The 19,939-nt window shown below is 37.8% G+C and overlaps 2 protein-coding genes across 3 annotated transcripts; one reads left to right on the top strand and one right to left on the bottom strand.

The window, feature by feature from the left end:
• The first annotated feature begins 940 nt into the window (after positions 1 to 940).
• Positions 941 to 6,505, top strand: pigf (phosphatidylinositol glycan anchor biosynthesis, class F). The gene is made up of 5 exons (XM_044178661.1): positions 941 to 1,321; positions 2,593 to 2,684; positions 3,046 to 3,162; positions 4,075 to 4,183; positions 6,128 to 6,505. The coding sequence occupies exons 1-5, from the start codon at positions 1,094 to 1,096 to the stop codon at positions 6,239 to 6,241; spliced, it is 660 nt and encodes a 219-aa protein (XP_044034596.1). The 5' UTR covers positions 941 to 1,093; the 3' UTR covers positions 6,242 to 6,505.
• A 6,648-nt stretch (positions 6,506 to 13,153) lies between these two features.
• Positions 13,154 to 18,741, bottom strand: LOC122867634 (cytochrome c oxidase subunit 7A-related protein, mitochondrial). Of its 2 annotated transcripts, none has more exons than XM_044178660.1 (3): positions 18,584 to 18,741; positions 14,389 to 14,523; positions 13,154 to 13,518 (listed from the first exon to the last, which is right to left on the bottom strand). In XM_044178660.1, exons 1-3 carry the CDS (start codon positions 18,653 to 18,655, stop codon positions 13,378 to 13,380), a joined length of 348 nt encoding a protein of 115 aa, XP_044034595.1. In that variant the 5' UTR covers positions 18,656 to 18,741; the 3' UTR covers positions 13,154 to 13,377. The 2 variants fall into 2 exon arrangements, with proteins under 2 accessions (XP_044034595.1, XP_044034594.1); XM_044178659.1 differs by having other exon boundaries at positions 14,389 to 14,541; positions 18,584 to 18,720.
• Between the last annotated feature and the right edge of the window lie 1,198 nt (positions 18,742 to 19,939).

Genomic DNA, 19,939 nt, shown 5'->3' with positions numbered 1-19,939 from the left:
ATGTTTTTGGGCATACCTTTATGGAGCAGTGATCTGGCAAAATGTATGGTAAACTGGTGAAAAATACTATGTTTGTAATAAAGTAAGAGAGGTTTTATTTTTTGTTTTGCACCAGATATATCCAGTAAAAAGTGTTGGAAAGATTTAGACTGAATATTTAATATTATTGTGATTGTTGTGGATTAGGAAAAGGAAAGTATTTGTCATCTGCTCTTTCATTGTATCTAGACAAAAATATTCCATATGGACATTTTATAAGGACTAAATGATCCTACAACAAGATACAGAGATTATTCAATTGTACAATTGGTTTTATTAATAGGCAAATACCACATACATGATACGTAAAGAATGATGCCAATGCAATTAGGTCAGCTCTCTAAAATTAGATTTATTTTATTTCAGAGAACACAGATATTTAGAATTATAATGAATATCTCTGAAATTCTCAGACTGTATTTCTCAGTTTCTACACAGGCACACAAAAACTAAATCACAAAGGCAGCTTGTGTCAGCTTTAGGAGGGGTCAATATAATTAGCAAGCAAACAATAGAACTTATATATATATATATATATATATATATATATATATATATATATATATATATATATATATATATATAGAGAGAGAGAGAGAGAGAGAGAGAGAGAGAGAACATATAATTGAATCTATCCTTAAAAAGAACCAGACTCACTTTAATACACTGCTGCACTTTATAATTGTCATAAATATCATAACGAACAATGACTCTTGGATGACATAGACAATAAAGTGTATGTGTATAATGTGTACAAGCCTACCTAATACATGTAGAGGGTGTAAGATATTATAATTTAAATACAATAGTATTTACTTTTTTCGTTTTATTTCACTTTAACCCACCAGCCGAGCTTGCAGTTGCAGGGTATACCATTGGACTTTTATTGTGAAGTCCAAGCGGAAGTCACTGTCACGCCATGTTTACGGAAGACAGGTCGGGAAGCTCATTCATGGTTTTAACCTACTCTTCATCCGTTACTAAATTAACATTTTAAAGTATTTTATTTGAGGTTTGTCTTAGTCTGCTGTTGTAAATAGGTACAGTCTTCATAATGTGGGACCATGAAATCAGAGCCATGGCGTCCACTCACACCATCATCGCTGCCTCGGTGTTCATGGCGACCGTCTTACCTGCGGTGCTTGTGCCGGGCTTCTCGGTGTACGGCACTCACCTGCTGTGGCTCTACTCGGTGTCCGGGGCGGTCACCGCGGTCAGTGTCGTCGTCTTCTGGCTGCTCGGTATCACACCGCCCACCAAGAAGCACACACTGGGATACAAGGTGCTGCCTTCCCTTCATTGTGACTGTTGTGTTTGTGGTGTTAAAATACTAAATGTACTTGTAGTATGAAAAGTAAAAATACTGACTGTAGTAAAATGGCCCCTGTGACTGATATATTATCATATATTACATTATTAGATCATTAATACGGATGCATCAATTTATAAGTAGTATTTTAATGTGGTAGCTGGTTGAGGTTTAGCTAGTTTTAACTACTTTATGTACAGTTGAGTAGTTTAGTCCAGTGGTTCCCAACCTCGAGGGTCACAAGGCAAGGGCAAGGCAAAGCACGTTTGTGTAGCACCTTTCAACAGCAAGGCAATTTAAAGTTTATTACATAAGATATAAAAGGCATTAAGAAAAGAAACACAAGGCAATATAAGAAGACACATTTAAACAGGATTTAAAAGAGTAAAATGGAATAGAAGATAAAAGTATGCTAAAATAGAACAAAACATCAGAATAATTACAGTGCAGTGCAAAGTATAAATAAGTAGTCCTAAATTTAATTTAATAAAAGACAGCGGCAAACAGAAACGTCTTGAGCCCAGGATTAAAAAGAACTGAGAGTTGGAGCAGATCTCAAGTTTTCTGGGAGTTTGTTGTTATAAAAACTGATTGCTGCTTCAAGATAAATCTCGGGAGTGGTGATATGATTAATGGGGTGGGAAAGAAGAAAGAAGTTCTGTTACTCAAATCTGTATTCATTTTTGGACTTGACTCTAATTTTAGTTTGTTTTTTGTGTGACATACTGGATCATTTTACCTTTAAATCTGGTGAATAAGATCATTTTAATCTTGTTTAGCCTGTATGACATTTAAAATGAAATGAACATGCTTGTCTCGCAGTGTGGCGAGACAAAATAAATAATGTAAAAAAAATGTTTAATTTATTTCAACTTCTAGTTCAATTAAGATACCTAAGTAAGCAAACGTTTTTAGTTGATTAAACTACTGTGCAACCATTTTAGATAAACCTGATCAATGTTTAGATTGGAATTTCAGATTGTGCCAAATTCCTTTCATTCTTATTTTATTTGTATAGAAATTAATGGTAGCTTGTAAATACTTAAGTCTTTGAAATTTACCAACTTTTTTGAACCTGAATGAACCTGCCATGTCCAGCTACTTTCATCCAACCAAGACTCTCCAGAAAGTGAACTTTTTGAGCCAAGAAACATTCATACCTGCATATCAAAGGCTACAGCTGTTACTCTTTAACTTTACATGGTTTATTTACCTTAACTTTCTTCACCCGTTTCTTTCTGCAGCTGTCCAAGTTGTTTCGTTCGTGTCTGTACTTCTTCCTGTCGTGCCTGTTCTTCCACGCTGTGGTGGTTCTCTATGGAGCTCCGCTGATTGAGTGAGTAGCTGGTGCTGCTCATGTACTGTATCTGTATGTATGCATGTTTGTGTAAGATGTACAACAGAGAAAACAAAATACAGAGGGCACACATTTGCACACTGTGAGATTATTCTGTCAATTAATATTTACTTTTTGACATGCTACATATTCACAGATTTTCATTTTGTCTCTGTATGTTTTATTGATTACAAGTTTTATACCTTTTTAATTATTCACTCCCAAAAATTGCTGTTTTCTTTACTTTGCAGTATCGACTCAGGTTCTGCCTCTACAAAATGTTTGTATCACTAAAGCTCTGTTGTAGTAGACACAGCTGTCATCAAGACCGTGAGCCTCTAATTTCTCATATGTGTTTCAGATCCGCTTTAGAGACATTCTCCCTAGCTGTGCTGCTGACCTCTCTAACCACACTGAGGTGTCTCTGTGTCCTCGGCCCCAACGTCCAGGCCTGGATACGAGTGTTCAGTCGGCATGGGTAAGCCTAAAATCTGATTTTAAATTACTTTAAAATTATGTTCGATTATTCGTTCTACAAAAAACACATAGGTTCGAACTATTCAAATATCTTTTTTTGCGCATTATGTCCATAAGGTGACAAACCAATACAATGAGAGACACAACTACTTATTTGTTTTAACATAAACATGTCTTTTAAAAGATCTACATACCTACACATTACAAAATAAACAAATTAGGTTTGGGTGGAGTTCCGGACATCAGGCCACACTCATTTGGGTGCATATTTTCGAGATGTGCCCTCAGATTGCTAGTGCTGGAATAAAGGCTAACTGTAGCTTACATAACTTGCATACAACTTTATCTCGAGGTTCCACAATTTTGCCGTCTACTGACCAAAATCCGAATCTCAGTCAGACATTGTGTCTGGTTTTTATAGAAGTTCTTTGGATGTATAAAACCTCTTAAAGCCACCGGGTCGCCCGCTTGAGCTAGTTCTAAGCTGCTTAGATTGTGCATACAAATATAAATGTCTAAACCTTTGTTACTATGGACATGCTACACATCGTTAGATCAGTTAGATTCTCCACAGTTCAATCGTTCAGTTCATTTTATGGACACCATGAGCACCAAAGTATAATTCATTCAGATTTACCGGCATGGTGAACAAGAGAGACAAAAAAAAGTGTTGCCTCCCTATCTTTGAAGCGGTTAAATTGTCCGAATATGCACTACAGTGCTGCTTTTTTTTCCACAATCAAATATTAATTTTCACAATCGAATGTTTTTTTTTTTTTTTTTTTTTTTTTTACAATTCGATTATATAATCGGATTTAGAATATTCGTTGACAACCCTAGTTTCATGTGCTTATCATGTATCTCTAAATTGAATATACTAACTGTCTTTGCTTTGCTCTATCTCCGTCTTCAGAGCTATGTCTGTGTGGGACACCTGTCTACAGATTACAGTGGCCTGCACAGTGGTAGGAGCCTGGGTGGGAGCCTTCCCCATACCTCTGGACTGGGACAGGCCTTGGCAGGTCAGCACACACTTAAAAATCCTTATTGCTTTACACAGACTTTATAACAGAATTTATACTGTGGGAAGACATTTTTGTAATTATATTCTAAACTCTCTCTTACTTTTTTCTGTGAGGTTTGCTCGTACGTGTTCCAAGTGGGATTCACCAAACTCTCTTAACTGCACAAACTTGTCATAAATCGCTCGTTTCAGCTTGATGAATGCCATCTGTTCATTTGTGAGATTTCATCGTAAGCATAATAATCGATGCCCCTAAAACTTCCACATAAGGCTGCATGTTCCGCTCTGTTTGTGGGCAAGTTTCCTTCACAAAATGTTATCGAAGAGTAAGAATTTCACAGACAAAAAACGATAACAAATTCATCAGTGTCAGTAGTGGACCAGAAACAACTAGAAAATATTAAAATAAATATATATATATATATATATATAGCTGTCAATGATGCAACATCAGAGCAGCCATACTGGGACCCACATAAAGAGGGAATAATTTAACCTGAAGTTATATGCTAAAAACAATCTTAAGTACAGCGGCCCATGACTAATATGAGACACATGACAGTTACAGAGATATTAGACAAGAGAATATTATATCCTACAGTAGGTGATGTTACACTGTTGGATGCTACAGAGGATGATACTGGACAGTGACCTGCATAAAGACCCTGAGGCAGCTGTCTGAGTGAGAAAATTTTCCTAGCGACTGAAATGTTGCTATGCCACAAAAAATCCTTAAATAAAAAAAACTCAGTAAATTGGCAAGCCATTATGATGATGATGATGATATGGTGAATAGAATATTATTTTTTGCATTAAGTTTGTCGTAGTTATATATTTTATTGTAGTTGATTTCAGTATTTAAATTCCAAATTCATTTAGATTAAGGCATTATGATTTCAGATCAAGGTTAGTGTTTTTTCCCCCTGTGGAGAAAGACAGACAGTCTGTACATGACTCGTTACGACAGGTCTGGACCACTCGTGAATTTTGTTAAGAGAAAATTCCAAGTACAAGAAAATTTGTGAATGGCACAAATTCTTTTAAATTACTTTTAAGTGCAACTTAAGAACAGTTGTTCGGTTGTTCTTGCATGAGGCCCAATGTATTAGCAGTACAAACACTGATGTTTGTAAGAGTACAAAGAGCTCTATTTTGTGGTCATTTATAACACTGGCTCTCAACCTGTGGGTCGGGATCCCTCAAAGGAGTCGGAAGATAAATCTGAGGGGTTGTGAGATAATTAACAGGAGAGGAAAACAGAAAAAACATATTTATGTCACACAGACTTTTTTGTTTTTTGCTTGTGAATTGCTGGACAATTATACATCTTCAGGCCTCTAAAAGTATTCAGATAAAACAATTTGACAAAGAAGAATTAAAGCATGTCCCTAATATTGAGTCTCTGTAACTGGTGCGTAACAATAGGAGTATTTTTCTGTAATTTTTTACCAGTCATATTGTTTGCCCTCCTCTGGCGTACAGCACAGTTCCTCCACAGTTTCCTCTGTTAACAAGAAGCCAGTTTACATTTATCATTGAACAGTATTAAATACAACCTCCACAAGTACGAGATTATAATTCAATACAGTAACCATTAAATAATTCTCTCTATTTAATTAATTCGATTTGTTTAAATGACAAAAAGGAAAAGATTAGGCAGTGCTCTGCAAAATGACTGGAGAAAAATGCAAATTAGAGGCAGACAGTGGTAATTGGAGCATAACTCTAAATGACACTGGTGCTGTATTTTTCCTTTAGAAGTTCCTCTTTAAATTAACTGAACATTACAAGTGGAGACATGCTTGTGGGGACAAAAAGGATGAACTTATAATACTAGTAGTATAATAGTTTAGCTCCTCTTGATATATCAGAGCAACGTTGGGATGTTTTATGACACTTTGAGGCTGTGAAAGATTAGACCCACTTGTCTTGCTTCTTGTAGGTTTGGCCCGTTTCCTGCAGTCTGGGCGCTATGATTGGCTTCCTGACCGGTCTTGTTGCTGCTCCCGCGTGGATCCACTATCATCGCAAACAGCTCACATACAAATGCAAGTGATGAACAGACATATGTTTTTGTGTTTCTGTGTTTGTGTGAATGTTACTATGAAGGTATTTCTTGCGTTCCTGCTGTATTCCTTTAACTTCATACTGATTATTTATTGGGAACGTTCACTCAGTTTGCTACCTGTAGGAAAGATAATTTTGTAATAACAAAAGACTTACTTTATGAGCAACATTATTTTGTACGCATGGAGGCTGAATATGTTCCTGAAAATTTTTGAAATCAATAAAGCATTATTTCTTGCACAGTGTGCACTCACTTTTGTGAATTTTGAATTTAAATATCAGTGATTTGTTTTGAATGATTTTGAATCCTCAAACCTGTGGGTGGTGCTGTTGGATAACCTCCTGTGTCTGTGTCTGTGTCTATGTGAAGGCACAGAGAGATTAAATGAAGAGAGGAAATCAGGCCCCACTCTCATTTGCAAATTAATACAAAGTAATCAGTATTATGGTTGGGTGGTCATGAGGGAAAGTTAGAAAGTTAAAGACAAAGTGCACACACACACACACACACACATACCGATGCCATTCTGCACCTGAAGCTGACTACTGATGAATACTACTCCTTTTTAAACAACCATTAATCTTGCTCCAACTCTATTTCAACACCCCGCTCACTCTCCCGCTCTCATTCTCATTCTACCTTTTCACATCCTCAGGCAACCATATTGATTCACTCTCATTTTAGGGACATTAATTTTCCTCCTTTCATGCCGCCCACATCTCTTGTTCTCCCTCGCAGCCAGTAACCACAATGAAACTTACATTTTCTGCATTGCAGTGTCAAATTGCAAAGTAAATGAGGGATGTTGTTTGCAGACAGTCTAGACACTTGTAAAACAATTCGACTCAAGTAATTATGTGCCAGAAAAAAAAGAAACTTCAGTCATCTTTGCAGTTTGAAATTTACTGTTTAGTATTAGTGAGATTTGTGGACAGTTTCAGCACAGGGGCAGAGCTGCCCATTCACCCTGTGTTTGAACTCTTACATAAGGTTGTTGCCAGGGAAAGGCTGAGAAAAATAGCCTCATGGAAAAAGAGAAAAGAGGGAAAAACACATTTTCAAAAACCATACATGGAGAGAGAGAGAATTTCAAAGCCTTTTAAGTAGCCTACTACACCAATCAGCAGACCATTTTCATGCCTCAATCTCTGCCTCCATCTCTGATGAAGTTCAATCTGACCTCACGCTGTTACCTCCATTACCCTTGTTCTCTGTGCTTTTTTTCTATTTTCCACCTCGTGTCTGATATGTCTTTACCTGTGGAGAGCAAAGGAAGTGGCAAGTACAGCCCTTGGAGAGCACAGTGTGTGAAACTGATTTCACCCTGATTTCAACTCCAACCTCCATGTAGTGCGAATGTATATTTTTAGGAAAGCTAAGATGATTCACACCTGACACGTCACTTGGCATGTCACAGCTGGTGATTTTCGTGTGTCTCTTTTTGTCACTTGAAGTGTAATCAATGTACTTTGTGGACAGAAAGGTGGATGGAGTTGCTGTGTTAATGTGCTCAATTCCACCTCTGGTCGTTTCATCTGCAAGACAAGCAGGTCATTCGCTCATGCACACACAAAAGCGACTGCTTCACAAATTGCTCTCCTCATTCAATCTCAGAGAACTTTATTTATTCATTATTTGTTCTCAGGCTGTGCTATTGTGGCGGGGCATTGTGAAGAGAGGTAATTTATCACTCCCCGCCCCTCCTCCCTCCCCTGCCTTCCCTGTAAGGCTGTTGTTGTGTTTGCAGAGCTGTTATGTTTCTCCATTGTTCCTGTGAGGAGGGAGAAACAGACAGAGTTGTATATTCTGAATGAAGATGCATCATCTGCTCTCCGTGGCAGATCACCCAAACTCAAACCTGCCTTAATCAATATTTTTTAAGGGTAGCATTGACTTAAATGCTGCTGAGAACACAGAATGAACACCCAGCTCTGCTGCTCTATATAGCTTTTTTAGCCTCCTTTAGATCATCTTGGGTTTACAGCCTGCAAATTAAATGTAAGGTTCAGTCTCACAGCTCTATTAACTCTGTTTCCAGCTTCAGCAGACATCTGTTTTCAGCAAGCAAGTGCAGATTAACCTCCAGTACACTACCAACCCAGCACCAAATGGCAGGTTGACAAAGCTAGCTAGTAAAGAAAGTCAAATATCTAACAAGCCAGATATTTTTCTCAGGAGCTGGTGGAGACCAAACCACAGTGAAAGTTCTTCTGGTAGATTACACCATTTGCATCTTAGTATACAACAAGGGAAAGGGGTGAACCTGGGGTAAAAGGGATTTACCATTTTCTATTTCAAATGTTTAGTTTGGATCAGAACATCCAAACATAATTATGTCTACAGCCAGTATGTGTATAACTTGAAATCTTCTGGTTCTGATGCCCACCAGTTGTTTTATCAAAAAAGACACAGTGGCAGACAGTGGAACACTAATAAAAGGGCTAAAAGAAACACATACACTTCTCCAATTTTCACCAGGATTGTGTTATATTTCTACAAAAAATTAATGCCACATAAATTATCACATAAAAATTCTACATGTACTGGCTTTGCATTGGTCTATTACAGGGTAGGGATTAGAGTGGGGAAGGTAGTGTGACAAGATAGATGAGTGCCTCATAGTGCAAGATAAACAGCTTCCTCGTATACTCATCTGGTACTCCTGAGGAGTCACACCCATCCTCCATATAAAAGCCTTCTTCTCACACTCAATCCAAGTGTTCACGCTCCCCCTGGTGCGTGCTTCATTAATAGCTGGAGTGCTGTGTTATTGAGTGGTAAACATGTTATTGCAGCTCTCATGTCTCTCCTGTCAGGTCTAAGAGCGACAACAAAAGGATCCATTGTTACTAAGGTACACTCAAGTGGGCTGTCATGACGCAAGACGGATGGGGGAGACAGAGGGGTGGAATTAAGGGGATGCTGAAGTATTCCTCGATGAAAAGCTACGAGCTTTATTATCAAAACAAAATATTAGGTGCATCTCATGACAAGTTAATGTGTGCACATAATGATTATGTTTTTCTAAGAAAAGCTTCAGTGTGAGGATAGTGACTGAATAACTGAGAAAGGTAGGTCTGTTGGGCCCATGTGTTGGTGCACCACTTTGGTCCAGACTGAAATATCTCAACAACTATTGGATGGATTGCCATGATATTTTGTGCAGACATTCATAATCCCAAGAGGAAGAATCCTTCTGACTTTGGCGATCCCCTGAGTTTTCTTCTGGTGCCATCAGCAGATTGACATTTGTGGTTTTGAATGAAATGTCTCGACAACTACTGGATGGATTGCAATAAGATGAAATTTGGTACAGATATTCGTGTTTCCCTCATTATGAATTGTGACAATTTTGGTGATTCTCTGACTTTCAACTAGTGCCATCATCAGACCAAAATTGTAATTTGTCAAATACTTCTACTGCTAATGATGAACATGGTAAACATTATACCGGCTAAACATCTGCATGTTAGTATTTCCATTGTGAGCATGTTAGCATGCTGATGTTGCCTAAGTACAACCTCACAGAGCTGCAAGCATGGCTGTAGACTCACATATTTCTTGTCAAGGTACTGAGTCCAAAAAACTGCAACTGGGATTTCTGCCTCCAAAATACTCGCAACACTCCTTCTTTGGACAGAGGAATATTCCTCTGTATTTGGGCTCAAAAGGTACATTTTCCAATTAAATAAAATATACATTTTAAAGGGAGCATTCAAGAGATTTTTTATCAGAAGAAATAAAAAATAATAATAATTCTGCAACACAAATGGTTTATTTTTTCTGACTTTGCTCTAATCTTTGCTCTTTTGTTGTGAAATACTAGATACATTCACCTCTTCCTGCCTCTAACTTCAAATCAAACCTTCAAGCCTTTAAATCAAACCATCTCAGAAAGGAACTTCACTCTTCTTTATTTTAAAGGATCAAAAACCAAACACAGTTGGGAACCATTGTGTTAGACTGGTCTACAATCTTGGTTTTACACTTACTCTTGTCTAACGCCAGCTAGACAGTTGCACAAAAATTAACAACTGGATAATTAACTCTAAGTTAGCCACCCTCATCCCTGAGCCATGTTTTCATGGTAACAATCAATTACATGGCTCCATTTGTGGTTTGTGAATATTGTGGAATAAGCAATGTCAAAGTCCACCCCTTTGTAAACATGTCTAGCTTCTTCTGCTGCTGTTAATTCAGCTATCACTAGAATTATATTTCTTCAACAAGGCACAGCACATGTTTTCAGTTTGGAGTGAATGGAACTTCGCAGTTAAAATCCCTAGCACCCGTAGAGCATTTTCTCACAGAGCAGAGTCACTGTAGATGTAATACCAACCACCACTAGCTCTTCCTTTGTAGGATGGGATGTTTTGGAGTAAGACACTCTTCAAATTATGTATTGAGTATAAAGAGTACTCATTATTTCCCACAGAAGGTCAAATTACTCATTTTTAAGTGTGTGCTATCATCAATTATCCATCATAAGGTTTTCCTCAGGGTGTGAAGTATTGATGCCATGACAAAGGGAGGTCCAGATTTGAGTCATACTGACAAATTAAGATGCCATATTTTAATAGATCTTGCATTCATTGTATCCATTCATTTGAAAAACTTTCAATTCTATTTTTTTTTTATCTAGAAACCTTCTTAGACAAAAAAAAAAAAAATGTCAGAGAGCATATTATGCATACAACTAAAGCCTTCCATACCCTCAATCTACACTGCAGTTAGAAAGTGTTTGGACAGTGACACATTTTTTTGTTGTGTTGGCTTTGTACTCCAGCAAACTGGATTTGAAAATAAACAGTGACTATGTTCTGACTTTCCGTTTTACGACCTATGGGTGTTTTTGTCCGTACAGTAACAGATGAACAATGTAGGTCCTGTAGCCATGTTTAGCCACCCTAGCAGTGTGGCTCTAGGAATGGCAGTGTTGGTCCACCAAATATTCCAACAACTGTTGGATGGATTGGCACAAAACTTTGTATTGACATTCATGGTTCCCAGAGGATGAATCCTAATGTCTATCTGGCACCACCAGCAGGTTGACATTTGTGTTTTTGAGGGAAATGTCTTGACCACCATTGGATGGATTGCCCTTAAGTTTGGTTACAGACAATCGTTTCCACAGGATGAATTGTAATGATGTTGGTGATCCACTCACTTTTCCTCTAGTGCCATCATCAGGTTAAATTGAATTGCTGTGTTTAATTAGTCCATTACTTTGGTTTATGACCAAATATCTGCAAAACTAAAGATATTACCATCAGCTTCCCATGCTAACATGCTAAGCTAACATGCTGAACATGCAAAACATGATCTGCTTAACATCAGTATGTTAGCTGTGAGCAGCACAAGTCAACATAAACTAAAGTCATCATATCTAACATTTGGTGCAAATCATTTGTCAATGACTGAAGTCTACAGTCCACAGAAATCAACAGACACTTGGTATCTTCTCTAGTGATGCTCTGCCCGGTCTGTACTGCAGTCATCGTCACTTTTTTTAATTTTCTTGCCTTCAGTGTGGTCTTCAGCAGTCAAGAACTCTCAACTGTCTGTGTTTAGGATGGTGGCCTCAAATTGGGAAACTTTCTATAAAAAATACTAAAAGTACAGTGGTTATCACAGTGAATTTTAAGTGAAGTTAGGTGGAGTATAGAGCTGATGAGATGATGACAAACGTACCTCTGACCTAATACCCAGTCCCTGCCCTATAGTCTCTGATTCCAACATGCTTCAAACTGTCAATAGCGGTCCCTGAAGAAACCTCATCCCAGCTGCCTAAATGACTACCGGCCGGTAGCTCGGACCTCAGCGTTATTTTTTTATTTATTTGTTTCAAATATGCCTACATAAATACAAAACACATGAAGGAAATATGTGTATGTGTGTGTATGTGTGAGGATGTGGTAGAAACCTGTAACGGCTTATATGAAAATTATTATTATTATTATATGATATTATATATTTGATTATATTACTATATTAATAATACAAAAAATAATCAACAAATGAGATAAATAAGATAAGTCATTTCTTGATCCCCGAGGGGGAGGGGAGCAGAGTATTTTTACAGTGTGGTTTTGATTGGGATTTTTATATAAACATACTCAAAAGATTTTTTGACACATATTGAGCATGTAACAAGAAGAAATCTATTAACACAGGGACACAGCATTAGAACTTGAAAAATGTATTTTGTCATTACTTCTTCCACCACTGTATATGTGCCTATAAAATGTAACACATTGCATATGTCATTGAAAGACCCTGCTCCCTGTACAAATATTATCTTGCCCATGTCAACCTACTATTTTTGCCTGAAAATGTCAATAAAGTTGCAAAAGAAAAAAAACATTCCACACACACATCAAGGCAAGAGAGAAAATGCAGAGACTGAGATTATCATCAGTGCTTCAGCAGCTTGATGTGGGACGGCCAACAAGTCTGTCTGAAACAACCTCCCTCCCTCCCTGCTTTTCTCCGGACTCGGCGAGAAGCATCTGACATCACACCAGGGCCCACACATATAAATACTGTATAAGACAGTACTTAAGCCAAGTGAGCAGCAGCTATGTTCCAGACGGGGTGTCTCCATCATGCTTGCTCCCTCTCGCACACACATGCTCATCACTGCCCTACCACAAGCCTGTTGAAAGCTGTGAGCATAAAAAGCAATCTTTACATCTCTGCTTCTATTTTAGCATCTGTAAGATCTGAGAGAAATGATGCAGCTCTCTACACCCTCTAGACAGTTTCATACATGATGTCCGTGTATCTGTCTGTTGATTGGCAATAATGGTAACCCTGCTACAGTGAGTGCTATTTCAGTGTCATATAATAGATATAGAGTTGAAGACAAACAAAAAGGGAAAAAAGACTTTAACTCAGAGCTTCCTTTACCTTTTCTCCTTAAAATTTATTAATTCACATCTTTTTTACAAAGAAGACAGACATTATTATTGTTATTGGTGTGATGTTCTGGCAGCGATTCATTCTCATCTAAGAGTCCCAAAAGGTGGTGAGGCGAGGGCAGATGGAGTCTGGGAATGTTGGGTTGATGTATTGCAGCAGCGACATGTCAGAGGTGTTACAGAAAGATCCTGGGTTTGTGTCTGTCACTTATTGCTGGGCTGGGCTGCGATGTAAAGAGCCACCAGACAGTAGAGCGCGCCTCCTACAGTGAGAGCCATGGTGGTGCGGTACAGTAGCCTGTCGGGAACGCCGCGCTTCAAATGAATGGGGATACCGTCTGATGTCTGAGAGAGGATGAAACAGGAGGGGGCGGGTGGGAAAGCAGGGGAGGGTTGGAGCAAAAGAAAAAGGAGGAAAAGATGAAAAATGAAATAATGAAGTTGTAACAGAGAATATTCCAAGCGATTTGCTCTGTAAGATAGGCCTCAACATATTGAATTGTTTGGGTCAGAACACAATGTTCCTGTAACTATTTATCTCTCTTTTTTCTCTTTCAGAACACACACAAAAAAAAGTTTTTTAAAACATGTTTCCAAAATTAATTTTTTCCTCATTATTGTGATAGGAAATCCTCTTCTTGTTCTACATAAATATTTTCAGAATGAAAAATTGTCTCTGAAACTTTTGATTGGGATAACTCAAATGAGAGTTTCATTATAAGAAAAAAAAGGTTTTCTCAAGTGTGTAATTTGCTTTGGAGGCGTTTCTCCAGATTTCTTGCCAAAGAGTTTCTCCTGACTTCTTGCCAAAGTGTCTGTCTGGAACACCTTTGCTTTAATAAAAGAATGTTCTTGCAATTAGAAAATTGCAGCAGTCAGTACTGCGATTTCCATTTGTTTGAGTGATTTCTCTGCCCAACTTCAGTGTCTTATTATTTCCCTTACATCCCTTGTGTGATGAACACAGAGGGGGAAGCAGGAGGCCTTTAAGAACAGAGTGAAATAAATACCAGTCATCTCCTAAAACTAATAAATCTTCAGTGCTTTGATAACGTTTGACCCATCAGACAGCCACTTTAGCTGGTCATGAACCCTTATTCTTAGGACTTCTTTTAATTAACAAATGCTGATTCACTGTGAGTTTGTCAGAAGGAAAAAATGATTGTCTTGTTGTGACTAAGACTGACACCTATTTCAGTCTATGTTCTTTATTACCTGGAATATCCTCTGGAGGTCAGGAACCCTGTTTGCTCCCATGTACTCCACCGTGGCCCCGGCCTCTGACACCATCTTGGTGGGTGTGGCAAAGACCATAGCTGGGGACTCTGCTGGCACACCTGGTCTCAGCCCCTGAACAAAAACAACCAACTGGTCACAATAATGAACAATTCTATTCAATGTCAGTAATATACATGTATGAACATTTACTTACAACATATTTATAGTACCTATAATGCTTTGGGTTATGCAAACAGGAAGTATATTTTTGCCATGAATTCAATTAGTTTGCTGTGGGCTTCAACTTGAGCCCTATCTTTTATTTATATTTTGGCAAACTGGCAACATTAACAGTATGCCAAATTAGCTATTAGCAGTTCCTGTTAGTAATGTACCGGAGGATGTAAAGACAAGATCAGTGAAGACCTTTTTCCTCAACTAGGACAGTAATAAACAGAAAAGACTTGAAAGTCAAAGGGAAACAAATCTTTTCATATTTATTTATATTATGTAGAACAAAAGTCCATATACTTTTTGTAGGCACTGTACTTAGCTCAATGCTACTGCATAAATACAAGTGATTATATGAGTACTTGATTAATCTCATCTCGCAAGTTATGCCTCCACTTGTGAGACTGTTTAAGTACCTGCTTAGATTATTAAAGAGCACCTCAAGTAGCAGTTCAACACTACAAACTACAGTATATTAACATCTAGGCTTATTTTTGTCTTAAAGGGACAGTTCATTCCAAAATTTAAAAAAAGTAGTTTTTTGGCACTTTGAGCACCACAAGCCGAGTGCCATATAGTCGCATTATATTCAAAAAATGCAGACATCTCTACAGCCGATATCTCCAAAACTCTGCAACTCACAGAAAAACAATCTAGATGGATAAATAGCACTACAGGTAAGAGGAAAAATATGTATTTTTGATTTTGGGGTGAACTGTCCCTTTAAGTTGTTCAATTTTATAATCAGTAATAATTGTTTTGGGCTCCCTATCTAATGCTGCCAGACCTTTTTACACACTTTATACCTGTAGACATTAAGACCAGCATTTTCAGACACACTTTGCCCCTAGAAAAGAAAAAAAACAAAAAAACAGAGACAGGCTGGTCTTTCTTGCAAGCTTTTTACTGTATTATTTTGGCCTGTGATCATTTCCAACCCAGATATCTTAAATTTCTAGATCAGTGTGATTTTGGACCAGTACCATAGCTATTTAGCTGGATGAGTCTCGGAAAATTATTAATACTGAAAGTAAATAAACCAGAGGTACACTGTGGTGTTAAGTACAAGTGTGCTTCTCACCCACCTTGGGTTTGATACATACTGGGAGACCCATTACCTTGTTAGAGTGTGGAGGCAGATAGTGTGGGAGCACGGAAATTAAATCTGACATATGAAAATGCAGAGGCACTGACAGCAGATTATTTTTACTTGCAATTTAAGAAAAAGCTTAACTAAAAGTGTTCACAGCAGGAACTCATCTTTGTGCATTATACCAGAAATACAGCGACAAATCACCTTTAATTTTTGTAGCTTCTCCTGCATAACTTGTTATTACAGAGGGACGTGTGCTGCACTGTGCAAGATGCTGAGGAAAAATTAGCAAAATGCAAATGAGAAAGAACAAAAATGTTGCCTTCAGTTGTCTAATGGGGGTTCCCTAACCCTTACCTAAACACATGCAGGTTAGGTAAACTGGAAACTCTACATTGCCTGAAGGTGTGACTAAGTGTGAATGTTGTCTGTATTTATTAACCTTTTGACAGACTAACAGCCTTTCTATCGATCTGCCAGATGTGTGCTGGTAGAGGAGACCCTTAAAGGATAGACCAAGTTGAGGTCACATGACCAGCTTTAAAGGTGATAATTGCTGAGTAAGTGCGGAAAAACTGCAATTACCACAATATTACAGTTGCCGCTGTAAAAAGAGGCCGTGTCAACAATTGCTGGTAAAAGCGAGGTTTTCTATTACCCTATATCAGGGATCAGCAGTTTGGCTGAACCGTGGGCTTTTATTTTTCAGCATTGTTGGTACCTATGTTTTACAGGCATGATGGAAACACAGGCCTACTGTGTATGTTCAATATATTTAGTTTGTTTAATTATTTTAATTAATTTAAGAATAACACATTTATAAAACTTTGTTCTAGGATTGTATCTGATTGCAGATGTCATTTTTCCCATTATTAACTAAGGGCTAAGCTTTAGGGATGAGTTCGGGTAGCTGATTTCATTTTGGATCCCGGATTCTTTAAGCTAGGTGGCCAACAAATCGCATATCGAATCTTTCATTCACAATCTCTCTTAGATAGTCTCTTTTGCCTCTTTCTGACACTATGTGCATCTGCAAAGAAAAAAAACAACTGCTAATTCAGCAACAAAGTTTTTAACAAGACTGAACCTGGCGAACAAGCTTAACATCCAACGTGTGTATACACTTCACCAGTCAACAAAAGAACTGCGAAATGCAATATTTGTGGGAGCGTGCTCACAACAAAAGGCGGGGAATGACAAGTCCCTTGCTTAAATATTTATCTACCGTCCATCAATTTAACAGCCTACCGCCGGTGTTACACTGTAGTTTAGGACCTGTCAGATTCTCTGACCTGCAGCAGTGCAATGACAATTTCACCTTCAGATTAAGTGCATCATACGTGCAGGAAAATTAATTGATTTATTTAGTTGATATTTGCTGAATAATACAGTAGAATTTATATTTCCATTGTATTGTTTTTACTTCTGCAGCTGTAGCACAGCCCCCCAGTGAAGCGCACAGTCAGGACAGGGTTAATGAATGTCAGCACAGTAACTCTGTGGTTTAGGTATGATACGGAGTGAAATAAAAACAGTACATATTTGTTAACTAGGATGCCTTCATTCCCCACCAAACAAACTACCCCAAAAGATTTGATAAGGGATTCGAAACTGGATTCAGATTTTATAAAATGCTATTGAACCCCGTCCCTACCAAGGCAAATACTCATTTGGCAAAAAATTACTCATATGTGAATGTATATTCTGTGTTACACTACGAAACTGCAGATACAACTGACAGGTTATCCATACCCTATAAACAGTGGCCTGCTTCACTTACAGTTGGAAAAAAGTCCTGTTGTTGATACAAATCTGTTCTGGTCAAATAGGCTAAATTATATTATTTATGTTTTATTCATCTGATAAGTTAATTAGACTTCATTTCAGCAAAACTGGGCTGTTCAGGCAGCCTGCCTCTCTTCACTTTGGGGTAATATTGAATGTTATGAGGGACTTACATGAGCCTTGCATTTACAGCATTTTCTACAGGAGACTTGTGAAAAATCATGTAAAAGTTTTGATGTAAACAATGAAAGGGAAAACCTTTTGTTGGAGGGCTGAATTTGGCCCACAGGACAATATTGGCCTACCACTGCCCTATGTTAACATTTGGCATTTTTGGTTTGTTTGAAAAAGCACTATATAGTTTTCTCTCTTTATGTTTTGTTTAGTTACAAGACAATATTTATGTTACAGTGACATTTTTCTTCCAACAAAAAATAACTTAAATGTTGGATAAGTGACTTCCAAACTGAGACACAGGAGAGCTTGAAGGCAGCCTAACCCACCAACATAGAATAACAAGGAGGCTGCAGTGTGAAGGACAGAGGAGCAATAAAAAAGGTCACATCTGGCAGATTCTGGCGTAATTGGCTGTAAAGACACGTGAAGGCCAGATCCATTGATAGGAAATAACCTTTCAGGATAAAAGGTTAAATAAAGGTTCTGTGATAAGGCAGTGATGGAAAAAGGGAATTGAATTTTTAAAAGAAAGAAAGGCCACTGGTAGTTTTACTTTATAAAAACTACACGACTTTATGCGACACATTCGGAGAATTAAATAATTGAATCAAAGTTAAGATGAAAATGGCTGTAACGTTTAACTACCGTGTAATGAGACAGGAAGCCACCGGTAATAAACGTTATTTTTCAACAGAGAAAACACGTCACATAAACCACGCTGCGTTTGGGAAATAAGATATATAACTGTACATTTAACAGCACTGGAGACCTTTAAATCTCTTCAAGGGAATTGAAAATGGCTACAGCAAAGACAACACTGCGTCGTTATCCAACACAATGACACGAAGGTCATCCTCGGCGGTTACCGACTCGGTTTCTCATCCACACACCGCTTCCCGGTCTCACCTGAGGGCTGTAGGCGGGCGTAGGAGCAGACCCCGTCAGTTTTTGGGTAAACCCGCTGAACTTGTAGTACATTTTACTGCTGAAGGACGAGGAAAGGTGTCATCCACAACAAAATCAACCGGTAAAGGGTCTTCCTGCTGCGACCGTCGAGGGAAAGTGACGTAGCAGGCAGCTGGCTCAACGCTGCCAGTTTAAAATTAAAGAGGAGCGCTGGAGAAGGTGTGTGTGGAAATGTTTTGTAAACTACATTAAAAGTATCTCAGAGGATGCAAACACTTTGCTGGTAGTAACTGTACTTTCGTCAATGATAATTTATTTAGAAAGTGATTTATATGTTTTGGCATTGTGGATCTGTCATAACTTTAGGAAAGAGCTAGGTAAATTTCAACTAATCCTACTTAAAAGCACATTAATTGATAGAGAACTGATACTTAATATAGATACAAAATGTTTTACTGCCTTATCTTTGATTGATGTTCAGCTTAACTTAAAATATGTTTAAAATATTTTTTCCTGAAAAATATGCAGTTTTTCCCCAGCCCTGAATAGTGTCTGCAGGTCTTCCCCTCATGCTGCATACAGCCTCAAAATGCTCCATCAATTAGAAGGTTAGAACAGCCATGATAAAAACAAAATAGAATCTTACTTGCTGAAAAACAAAACAAGATCTTTGGTTTCATGTATTACAGTAACACAAATGCAATTTTTTTCTTTTTAGTCAGTCTGACTTTTCTGCAAGAAAAGTCCTACCTGTCCTGCATAAATTAAAATGTTTACATGTCAAACCATTACCTGCTTTTTTTAACGTTATATTGTATGAATGTATATACTGATGCTATGAAAACATGGCCCTCATTTACAATGATGTCGATTAACAGTTTAAATGACTTAAAGATACAAAATAAGAAAAGATACAAGATAAAGAAAATAATTAAAACAAGTATATAGTACAGTTCATAAAAAATACGAAAAACAATTAAAACTATTTTTTGTCATAATTTGTTGACAAGATTGTCCATATGATATCTGAATGTGAATTTGTCATCTATCCAAATACTGAGGTATTTATATTCTGTAACCTTGTGGAACACCCTTAGTTATCAGTAAAAACTCTGAACGACCACCACTCACTGACCGCTGCCAATCAGTCAGGTAATCCAGGAACAATGCACAAGCACTTGAACTAAAACCAACATTACTTAATATGTAAAACCAAGGAATGATCAACAGTGTCAGATGCCTTGGAGAGGTCCACAAAGATGGCAGCACAATGTTTTTTTTCCTCCAAAGCATTGACAACCAAAGTGATGGCAGAAACAATGCTATGCATAGACCTGAACCTGCATTGATGCGGGC

The sequence above is a fragment of the Siniperca chuatsi genome, linkage group LG20, assembly GCF_020085105.1.
Source record: "Siniperca chuatsi isolate FFG_IHB_CAS linkage group LG20, ASM2008510v1, whole genome shotgun sequence".
Classification (NCBI taxonomy): domain Eukaryota; kingdom Metazoa; phylum Chordata; class Actinopteri; order Centrarchiformes; family Sinipercidae; genus Siniperca; species Siniperca chuatsi.
The sequence above is the reverse complement of the archived record's forward strand: the minus strand, read 5'-3'. Positions and strand labels throughout refer to the sequence as shown.